This window comes from Octopus sinensis, linkage group LG18, assembly GCF_006345805.1.
Source record: "Octopus sinensis linkage group LG18, ASM634580v1, whole genome shotgun sequence".
NCBI lineage: Eukaryota > Metazoa > Mollusca > Cephalopoda > Octopoda > Octopodidae > Octopus > Octopus sinensis.
This window is the reverse complement of record NC_043014.1, coordinates 53088234-53100324: the sequence shown is the minus strand read 5'-3', so window position 1 is coordinate 53100324 and position 12091 is coordinate 53088234. Positions and strand designations below refer to the sequence as shown.

At 40.5% G+C, this 12091-nt stretch overlaps 1 protein-coding gene across 2 annotated transcripts in view; it reads left to right on the top strand.

Moving 5' to 3' along the window:
• Positions 1-12091, top strand: part of LOC115221752 (thymosin beta) — a 62267-nt gene that overhangs the window by 16012 nt on the left and 34164 nt on the right. The window contains exon 2 of one of the 2 annotated variants that reach the window (XM_029791967.2): positions 8611-8728. The exons of the other annotated variant lie outside the window; for it this stretch is intronic. Coding sequence (XP_029647827.1) covers positions 8722-8728 — 7 coding nt within the window. The 5' untranslated portion in view covers positions 8611-8721. The remainder of the gene's footprint in view (positions 1-8610; positions 8729-12091) is intronic. 2 annotated transcript variants of the gene reach the window in all.

Below are 12091 nucleotides of genomic sequence, written 5' to 3'. Positions count from 1 at the left end.
AATTGATAGAAACACTTTCCCTTCTCCTCATACATGAATCTGCTCATAGACCTAAACAGAGAGAGAGAAAGATTAAAAATCTAATGTCAAATAAGTCAGCTTCGAATCAGCTGTACCGAAAACGTGTCGCCAAAATATCTTTTTAGGTTATTCCATAGTTTGACAATATCTTGGCCTTCTCTCATTTTGTTGTGCGCCATTATATGTGCATAATTCGAAAGATTGCCTCTACATTACATAGGTTTCACTTTCTGAACTTGTATCAACTGCGGCGGCCCATCTCCAGTTGGGATTGTATTTCACTTTCATAGACAATACTTGACAGTTTGCGGGTGGCGGCAGCGGCGGAGGTGATATCTGACTGCCTCCCCTTCCTCTCGTCCTGTAAGCTAAAACATGTCTATCTGTCCTTCTCTTCGGTCCTCTTGTCGACCTACATTTATCAGCTCTGGTGGTGGCTGATGACAACCGTTAACTGTAAGTAATGTTAATGACCGGGTGGCGGCGGTGACGGCAGCTTGGTGAATTTTTAAATTTATGGAATGTGTTTAGGATAGTTTCTGGAATGTGAGCTGATGTTGTTAATGGGACATTTTCACGTTTCTTTTTTTTTCCTTTCCATTTGTTTTACCCCTTCCATCATTCCGCTAACACCTCTTGCGCCTTCTGTCCTCAACACACCTTTGACCCCACAACTTCTCGCCTCCAACCAACCAGACGGTCGCCCTCGAACCCCGCCACTCACCTACTAGATATAGCAATCAAACCTCCCTCATTGCGCCCTCTTATCTACAGGATAAGTGCCTTCCACGCTGTCAGCTCTGATCCAAGTGGATTTGCGATCGAGAGATTTCTCCTGCAGTCTGTCCTCTTAAAACTATGAACGGTTGTTTCTTGGTTGCTATTTCTAGCCATTCGAGCTTCTCAACCACACAGCTATGCCGTCCGTTTAATTTTTCTTTCTTTTCACAGCAATTTATTAGCTGAGGGAGATTTATTTGCTTTTTCTAGGGGGTCAGGTCACCAAAAATGGATTCCTGTGTTGCCTTAAATATACATTAGTCTAAAATATGCGTCTTGTGTCGCCATTTTAAAACTTGTTTAAAGAAATCTGGTTGTTATGTGTAGCAGGTCGAGGTGCCCTGCAGAGGGTTCCTCGTATTTGAAATATGTTTAGATACTCTGCTGTGTCTAGGGAGAGTCATTGTTGCCGTATTATTAAGGCTGCGAGCTGGCAGAAACGTTAGCACGCCGGGCGAAATGCTTAGCGGTATTTCGTCTGCCGCTACGTTCTGAGTTCAAATTCTGCCGAGGTCGACTTTGCTTTTCATCCTTTCGGGGTCGATAAATTAAGTACCAGTTGTGTACAGGGGTCGATCTAATCGACTGACCCCCCCCCCCCCCCACAAGTTTTGAGGCCTTGTGCCTATAGTAGAAAGGATTATTATTGTCCTTTAATTCCCTGTGATTTAGCCATTTCTCGCCTATGAATTATTAAAGCAAATAATTAAAAAAAAAAACAAATAACTAATTTACGATATTAGGAACTGGAGGGAAATATTGGCTTTTCCTTCGATTACATTGATCCTAGTACTTAACGACATCAAAAGGCCGAAACGCAAAGTCGACCTCGGCAGAATTAGAACTCAGATGAAATGCTGCTAAGTAATTTTTCTCGTCGTGCTGACGATTCTGCCATCTTACCGCCTGCTCGAGGGAAATATTAGCAGCTAAACTCTAGACACTCGGTAAACTCTGTGGATGTTTTGGGGTAAATATTCTTTGTTTATCAAACAGACCGTTCTGTTTCCGCTCTCTAAACCAGGAAGCGATGTTTGATAATTCCAGTGTTCCCCACCAGCTCCCTTGCCTCTTTGCAATGCTTGCTTACATTTTAGCGATAAATGGTACCCTATATGGCACCCAGTTAACTAAACGGTTGGGTACCACTCAGATCTACCAGACAGAACCCCTTCCCCCCTTCCTCTTGTTTGAGAACCATACTCTCTACCTTATGCAGTGGTGACTCGTATGGGGCGGTGGTGTAGTGTTGCAGTCCAGACGTTTGTGCTCTCTCTCTCCCTCCCTCCCTCTCCCTCTCTCTCTCTCTCTCTCTCTCTCTCTCTCCAGTCTTTTTGTACTCCTGTAGGTTCTGATCCAGCAGATCTATTATTAAAGACATTCCAACTGTGGCCATCGCGTGTTACGTTTTAGAAACATTACGACCACATAATGTGTATATATATAAAGTTGAAGTTGTCTGTGTATGGCAGGTTTGGTAGCCTTCAACTAACACTATCTCCTCCGAGTCCCTGCGGTGCAAGTTGGTCAAAATTGAGAGCATGATAAAGAAGGCTTGCTCTTCTTTCCGTAGAAGAAAAAATTCAAATCAGACCATGTTAACACCAAAAATTATTTACATCAAAAAGGTGCTTTTTTTTCTATGAAAATCCCTATTTTTTACGATTTTTTACTGCCGTGTCGCCATTTTTCGGTGTATTTCAACCAGAAAAATGTTCACTTAAAGAGAATAACAAGCTACAGCATGCAAAAATTTTACTTTCCAAAAATTCCAATTCTAAAAGGTCGAAACAAACCCGAGCAACGCCAGGTGATACTGCTAATGTGTATGTATATATATATTTCTTTTAAAGACGAGGCAATTATTTTCTGTTGATTTGACTGTTTCTCGTTGGTTGAGCAATTCCAAAGACGCTCCTTCTTTATGTCGATACTGCAAGGAATGGAATGCCTTTCGGAATAGCTGTCACTACCTCATGGAGAAGGAATAAGGGGAAAGGAGACTTTTTTTAAATTAAATTTTTCGGGAAAAGCAACAACTTTTAATCGTAATTCCTGTTGTATGAAAGAAAAGAATATTAAAAAGTTAAAAAAAAAATGCAAGGGGCCAAACCCGTTCGATCAAAAGCCGTTGCCATCTTGTGCAAGTGTCTCCTTCAACCCAGTGTTTGTCAAGGTGGAGCGTGACAGTATTTCGGTGGGACGTGGTTGAAACTGGAGCTCAAAGTAACAAGGATATAAAACTTGGAAGGAAACTTTAGTCAGAACCTAGTGTGAAACTTGTGAGTTAGGTGTACGCCTGCTGAACTCCTCACATACCATCGTCCACCTAGCAAAGTGGTTTGGTTACTCCTGTGCCGAGGAGTATTTCTGCTTATGATATACAGAGCAAATAAAGGAGAAATTATGATAAACACAAGTCGATACCATTTTTGTTCCCTACTTCTGTTTCACCGTTGTGGTTCTATGCATCTACTGCAGTGGGTGTTCCATGAACCCTTAGACTCTGCAGTAGAACAGCAATTCACGAGACTTTGTTAGGTTCCACGGATCAATGCAATAAAATAGTGTTCTCCTGATGAACTGTTGTGATTCAGAATCCAGTTGCATTTGGAGCATCCATTGCAAACGATGCAAATGACCACAAGGGTGAAACATATGTAGGGAACAAAAATGATCTAAACTTCATCTGGTGTTTATCGTTTCTTCTCTCCCACTTCTCTCTCTCCCTTTCTCTCTCCTACTTCTCCCTCTCTCTCTCTCATATAATCTGACTGAAATGGCAGCGTCTGCCTTTCCGGTCTCTGTTGCTGAAGATGGGATAACCTGAAATGCTTGCCTTCAACCGTCTGGTTATATTTCTTTACTGCCCACAAGGGGCTAAACATAGAGGGGACAAACAAGGACAGACAAAGGGATTAAGTTGACCCTAGTGCGAAACTGTGCACGGACTCTGGGTATCTCTACCTGTTTGTCCACATGGGAAAATTTTCTCCATCACAAAATCCAGTGAACGGCTCATTTGCCAGTTTGAATCTACTTGAAGCATATTTGAACTGCCAACAAGTTTGTGTTGGTAATTTTATGGACAGCCTAACAAGCCCCAACATTCATTCTTCATTGCTGTCTCCCATCCCATCTTTCTCTTTCTTTCTCGATGTCTTCCTCTAAATTCTATTCTCAGTCTTATCAGCCTGAATAATGAGAATTAAGTTAGCAGCAAATTCCTGTAAAATGTGTTAGAATGTGAAAACTATTTAGTATCCATTATTAATTTTTTCCCCCCACTGAAACATGCTGCTAAAAGTGGGGACAAAATACAAACAGTTTTATGGATTGTTCTTGAATTATCTCATTTACAGTGACCTTCGGTCTGCATTGAAGTTTATGATACACACACACGTACTGTGTGTGTGTGTGTACTTAAACTTTGTGATTATCTTTCCTCGTACAAATGTGTGTGTGTGAAGATAATTGCCACTTCGCTAAATTATGTAATGTGTTCGTGAGAGGAAGGGCAATCTTTCTCCCCACCAATTAGAAATGGCGAACAAGTTCTACTGGTGCTGGGGTTTTAAGGTACTTTCCGTGAGAACTAAACTCGACCTGTCTGTGTTTATCGATTGAATACTGCAGAAATACAATGTGAACAGTTTCTAAAATCCCGCCAAGTCTGTTTTAAATGAAGTGATTCTCCAAATGGGCAAAGTTCACTAAATCGCCATCAATTGTTTTAGATTATGACTATTCTGGTGTTTCTCTTTGTCTGGGAATGAAGAATGATGAATGTGCTTTTTGCCCTAGATTAGCCCTCAGCCGATTGTCAAAGACATTCCCCTTTGAGACAACCTACGCAGTGTTTATTTCTGTTTTTGTTATTTAGTTCTATATTGTAGACGGAGAGTAGTCAAAGGGCGAAGAAGCTCGCTTTGCAATCGCGTCTTAGGCAATGACCTCAACTCAAGCTTCCAGTCATGTTGGTCGACAGAAACTACAGAAGCCTATCGGATAGAATCCTCCTATTAATTCAAAGCCTTCTCTCACTCTTCTGGCTCTGCCCGAGGATTATACATGGATACATGGATCTGGAATACTCAACCACTTACTGCTTCAATGGGGAAGCAGAGAAAGTTCGTGTGAAGTTGGCAGAACAGAGTTCGATTTCTTTGTTAGTCCTATATTATCCAATGCCATCTTGTTCTTGTGAAGGACATTTGGCTGCTGATTCTAGCAGGTGGAACGACCATGTAGGTGATCCACCGTTGGATTGAAACTGCTATCGCTGGCGCTTGAGGAAATCCTCTGACAAAGTCGACGTTTCGTTTACTCTCGGATGGAGAGAAAAAGTCTGAAATTTTACTTCAGGGGTTTCTTCAGCCAGGATACAATGTAATCTTATGGGTACACAAAGAGTTAGCGGAGAGCAGGAGAGTTTTGTAAAAATCTCACCCCCATTAGATTTTTACTCACAAACCACTATTTTTCAATTGGTGCACTGTCAAATTTAACAATATTTCTAGAAAAAGTGTTGACTTCGATATTTAATAACTTTGATGACATTAACGATTTAATTAATTATTTTTTTAATGGTATTCAACCATTTTACAACATATTTTTCACAAGGGGTACCCCTCAATACAGTCGGGTGTGACGAACGGGTTCGTTGGGTGAAAACATTTAAGAAACCCTGCTTTAGATTCTTCGCTCTTCCACGACAATTAGACATTATGAAACCTTGTCGATGGATCATTGATAAACGATGATGTGGTGATGTGCATGCACATAAAAGATTCTCTAGATTTTAGATGCAAAGGGTTGGTATGGAGTTAATCATCATCCTTTAACGTCCGTTTTCTGTGCTGGCATGGGTTGGACGGTTCGATCAGAGCTGTGCCAGCCCCTTTACAGTGTCAGCCCCTTAACAGGGCCAGTAAACCTAGTTGGATGTTTAGGGACTTGGTCTCATTATTCAGTAAATTACATAATTCCAGTCTTTCTTGGATTTTATGTTAAGGGGACTTTCTGTTCCCAGGCACATATTTGATCCCTGTTTTATGTCATCCTCCTCGACTCCCCCCTCCCTCTCTCTCTCTCTTTCTCTGTCTCTCCCCCTTACTCTCCCTCTCCCCCTCCTTGTCCTGTGTCATTAACCATTTTTTTTCCTGTTTAAACAATCGTCTCATATCCTGAAGCGTTTTCTCATATTTCATCAAATTGTTTTTTTTCCTAATATTTATGGAATGTCGATGGTTGAAACAATAACGACACAGATTAACGGAGAAATGTAATCATCGTTTATCAGTTAATGAGTCAAGGTCGCCTTTTTTTTTCTTTTGGTTTTAATCACGATATTCGTAGTCGTCTGTTTCACTGGCAGAGTTGGCTTTTATCTCTTGATCGGGTGAACGTCTGCCATGTGTGAATTATTTAGCTTCTCAGTTGTTAAACATTTCCATATTTTACTTATTCCTCGGATATGAAATTATTTTATCTCCCCCTCTTTCGTGAATAGCTTGATGGATGATGGCCTCTCCTCGCGGCACTGCCAGACAAAACTACCTGGCATATAGGAGGTGGAAGCGGGGGGGGTGTGTCATTACGTATGAATATCAATTTCTGTGCAACAAATTGAAATCCGATAAAGGAGCAGATTTAAAATCGAAAGGAATGAAATAATAACATCTATCAATTTACGATAATATCAATTTAGTCTTTTGTAGTTTATCTTAACATTCTGGCCGGGTGATCGAATCAGTTGTTTCTCTGATTGTTGGTTAAATATGAATATTTCACCACTTCAAATCTCTTTGTTCTCTTTGAAACCCCATACAAAGCCCTTTCCACACGCCCCTTTATATATCCCTATTTCAACCATTCACCTTCAAAACTTCTTACTAACCACAATCACTGGTGGGCCTAGCAGTGTCCCTTCTCTTCCTGCTTAGAATGGAATGCAATTCGTTTGATTTCGTTTCGTCGCTATTATGTTAAAGCATCTTTCGTTTGGCCAAATGTGTCTTTTTCAATTTCTGCTTGCAATAGCCGGTTCTTTTGGTCAAACTATTGTATCTCCAGCTGCTTCAGATGCCAAGATATCAAAAATTGTCAAAGTGTAGTACAACGGTTTTGTTATGGAATGGTGAAACTATTTTCTCATTTTCTGAAAAAAGCGATGTTTTGGAGTTACTACACTTTTGCATAATAGCAATGGTTTATTTTCTCGTTGTACAGACCGAACCAAGGCAGGGTGCCTTGGTTCAGTGTGTGTTCGTCGACATCAGTTGAATATCCTATTTTAGTAGTGTGCCAAGTGGGTGACAAATTATCATTCAGATAAAACAAAGATAAACAGCGAAAGCAATTGATGGTATCTCATTTAAGAAGAGGAGAAACGGCAGGGAGTCTTCTGTGGATCCACTCGGAAAGATTCATCGCCTGACAAATCTAAGATATATAAAAGGCCTTTTAAATATGTTTTCGCGCAAGTGGGTCTCTTGCATTTAAAATGCCAGGCCTCATCTAGGACTTGCTTCGTTATTAAGACGGGGTCCCCTTATTTAAATGACGATTTATCGAGGAAGCTATTATCTCGTCGCTCGATTTGCCACAAATAGCAGTCAGATTTCTCTTAATCCTTTAGCACTAAGATAACCCCAGTAAATTTAATTGTTATTTAATTACATCATTTTGAATTTATCGTACAGTATCTTCTAGCTTTGAGATTTCAACGACGTGACTGTTTATTTTTAAAATGGCATTGTAGGGTATGTCTGAGAGGCCTGGTCTTATCAGTTTGAAAATAAAACATTTGCACTTGAAATGGCCGGTTTCAATACTAAAGGGTTAAATCACACCCTGCCACCTTAAAAAAACAAAAAAACACGATATTTAGGAATCCATTATAATAAATTATTTTATGAAAAATTGAAATAAATAGTCGAAGCTGAAAGACTTGCTCAAGTGTATCTTCTCCAATGAAATGTATTTAGTTGTAACCGGAGAAACAATAAATGTAAATATAGATTCAATAAATTGAGAAGTTTAAAATTTTGTAGAAAACTGATGTTTTTTTCCCTCCTGTGTCAAACCGACCGATCTACAAGCGCTGCATTTCAGCTATTTTAACGCTTGAACCAAATATAAACGCAAAGGTCAGCAGTGATTTTTTTTTTTTGTCCCAGCTTTGGTAAAAAATAATGTAACGGAAACAATTTAAACTTATTCCTTCTGTTAAATTTTTATTCTTAATGCCAGGCTGTTGTCTCTAGAGCAGAGTTGTGATGGTTCGCCAGATTGGACGCGAGTTCAAATTGGTGTTGGCAAAGATATCCTTTTAATGGGGGGCATGCGCTCATACCGGCTGGATTCCATGCAAAACTTCAAAAACCTAATAATCCTTCCTCTGCCCCCATCAAAGAAGCGTCTGTAATAAACCCTGAACACACTCACATCCCGCTCTCTCTCCCCCCCTCATCTCTCTCTTTCTTTCTCTCTCTCTCTGTCTCCCTTTCTCACATACACACACTCTCTCTCTATCTATGAAGTACTTGACCGAGTAATCATCCACATTCATATGGTGTATGGCCGTTGTTGTGCGGCCCGATGTGATCGTGTGTGTGGGTGTGTGGGTGGATGCTGTTGTGCGGCCCAATGTGATCGTGTGTGTGGGTGGACGCTGTTGTGCGGCCCGATGCGAGCGTGTGTGTGTGGGTGGACGCTGTTGTGATCATGTGTGTGTGTGTGTGTGTGTGTGGTGTGCTGTGTGACTAATTAAAATAACTTTCCCTCTTTTTCTGACAACCAACCTAGAACTGTTTGTGCGATAATCGTGGTACTCAGCGGCTGCCACAAAAGACAACTCGCCATTTCTCCTTTCTCAGAAGATAAACGTTTGCAAAGAAAGACAAAAAGCGAGGAAGGATGGGAGGTAACTTTCAGTGATCTCGCTTCTTCATTCACCTGCTTTCATTTCCTTATTTCAGCTGTTTCAATAATAACTCGTCCATCAAATGAAATACACCCCCCACCGTTCCAGCCCACCACCACCACGCTAATCACTACAATATACACTGCACCTCAGTATACCACTTGCACTACACTGCACCATACATTAATTCACGCAGCAACTCGGAGGTGAAGACAGAAAGAGCGAGACTGGAATCTTGTCGGATTCGTCGTATTTGGAATACTCAGCCACTTGCTGGTAAATTAACGAAGAGACGCATCAGTTGGAGGAGCGACGAGGGAGAGGTTCCATCCCGAGGTCTCTGCATGGATCGGAGGAGGAGGAGGAGGAGTGGAAGACAGAATGGTGATGGTTAGAATACCTTTGGTCAGCGCTGACCGGGGCCTAAGCAACACACACACACACACAGTGTAGCCGTCTCTCCTTCGTCCCCCCCTTTTTATTTTGAAAGTGACATAATCATTGGATTTCGCTGCTGCATCGAAACGGACCGAAAGACCGCATGTGTCCTCCTCCTCTTCCATTGGCTCCTGCCTTCAGCCAACTCCCGCACATCCTTACCAACATCCAAGAACACGCCCAGAACTAATTACTCTCTCGCTACTTGTTGCCGTTTAAAGCCTTTGTTTTTTCTTGTTGCTTTAATAATCTTGTCAAGGGTCTCCAAATATATTTTCCTTATCCAACCGCTTCTTGGTTTACTTTCTCTAAACATTCTCACCGTTTCCCGCTGCTTCTTCGTTTTAACTTCGATCCAACGTAACTGTTTCAAAATTTTTTGCGATTTTCAAGATCGGTGCTAACAATGTAAATATTAAACCAAAGAATTAGCTAAAAACATATCCGCAAAAAAAAAAAAAAATCCTTAGCTTAATAAATTCTTGTAAAGAAAAGCAGAAGAGAAACTCGAAAATTTTAACTAAAATAGAATACCGCTATGGGAGTGTCAGAGCTTAACAGTACAGACAACTCTAGGCATGTTTCGGTGTTATTAGACTTCCTCGGTGGAGTTTTTACTAATACTGCCTGTTGGTTGTCGCCACTGTTATTTACTCTGGCCTTCCTCCTCTCCTCCTTATTTTCTCTCTTGCATTATAATACATTATCAACTAACTATATACTATTTTTTTAATTGTTTATAAATTATATTTTAACACTTTGAAATTTTTTATATTTTATTAACCATTACTCAATATTGTTGTTTATCCAGATGTCGCAGGGCAAACCAGCGAAATAAAGAGTTCTTTTTTCCAGATGTGATCAGATTACGTTTTTATCTACTTTTTTTCCAGACTACAATGTCTTGCCACTTTGGGGACGTGCTTAGCAGCTTTTTCTTGCAGATCAGATGACTACATATTTGGCTCCTTTTTAAAAGTAGTGATAAACATTCCTGGTTTTTGAGTTTTAGCTGAAACCTCGCATCAAATCTCAGCTCGGGTCCTCCTCTAAACGCATCTATTATTAAACCTTTTGCTTTCCCACCTTAATTAAATAAAGCAGTATTGAACCCAATTTTGTTTTTCCCTGCAATGTACGGTCATCCTTTACAAGCATTTTAACGACTGCAGACTGCATCTTAGTTACTTTATCTTCCGACAGATTTCTATCAATTATTCGACATCCTTAGACTTATGAAATAGTCTTATATGCAACCATCCTTTCGCAATCGGTATATTTATTTCCTCCTTCCTTTCCGCCCTGCATCCAGCTTCTTCACGCTTTGGCCTTTAGTTGACCTTCGTTTTTTCAAATGGTCTAACCCTTTCACATGACTGGTTACTTATTTCTTACGTGATTTAAACAAACATCATTTCTGGCCAATTAACGAAAGCATTGTGTTGAGCTATTTGACAAAACAATTAGGGTTTGTGTGTAACTTTAGTCGGCTTTGCTGCACTGCACATAATGTCTAGTTTTGCAATTTGTGAAGAAATAATCAGTTCAATTAGAAGGATTTTGTAATGAATGCCGTGCACAAAAAATAAAGATAAAACAGCATGAAATTATTCACAGCCAAAATCTATCCACCAATTTGTTGATGAGGTTTAAATAGACCGAAGCATGTTCATAATTGTCTTTGCCTGCAAACGTAGATTCGACTGCCCCCCCCCCACTCCGCTCCACAACACTAAGCAGCTCAATCAAGTGTCAAGCGTTCGATCCGCGCCAATGTTTAGTCCCATCTCTGGCTGTTTTTTTTTTTTAGAAAAAAACAAAAAAATCTCGGACTTTTTGCATGGAATCAAGTATCCTGATATACTACTGCAAACTCCTTATTTTTGTTTGGAGAAAAAAAAAAGCTTGGAATTTTTTTTTTCGTTGAATGAATTCCGGTGACCTAATATGCTACAAAACGGGGTGGGGTGAGGTGGAAGCCTCAGAAATTTAATCCTCACCCCCATTGATCTTTTCAACCGCACGATTTTCACTAAGAAAAAAAAAAAAACTCGAATTTTTTGCTTCGAATCAAGTACTCTGACTTCCTAATATGCAGCGAACCCCTTATTTTTGTTCGGTGGAAAAGGGGGTGGGTGGGAATCCCCCCTATCCTGGAATCATTGGAAATTTTTTTATTATTTTCGTTGACTGAATTTCGGTGACTTAATAAGCTACAACCCCCCTTTTTTGGGGTCCGGAAAACGGGGTGGGGTGGAACTCTCGGCAATTTCACCCCCACCACAATTTTCAAATATTTTTTGCTATTTCTTTCTTTGCCCATAATTTTAGATAACATTTAGTGTGTCACATGGAAATGCTGGGACTCGTTCCATATGAAACCATTGGTTGCATTGTTGACCCACAATGCAGTGTTTATCCACCAATGCAGTGTTGAGCACTCATTCTCTCTGTTCAAGATTAGTGTGTGTGTGTGCATGCTTCCCAACCACATGGTTCCAGGTTCAGTCCCACTGCGTGGCACCTTGGGCAAGTGTCTCTACTGTAGCCTCAGGCCGACCAAAGCCTTGTCAGTGGATTTGGTAGACGGAAACTGAAAGAAGCCCGTCGTATATATGTATATATATATATATATATATATGATGATTGTCATCCCACCATCGCTTGACATCTGATGTTTGTATGTTTTCGTCTCCTTAACTTAGCGGTTCGACAAGAGACCGTTAGAATAAGTACGAGGTTTACAAAGAGTAAATCCAGGGGTAGATTTGTTCGATTAAAGGCGGTGCTCCAGCATGACCGCAGTCAAATAATTAAATATGTAAAACTCTGCAAATGGTTTTTTTGTGCTTTGATAGTGAGTGTCACTTTTGGCGCCTCCTATCCGCTGCTCATCGTGCGCCTTCTGCCATTGCTAGACTTGAC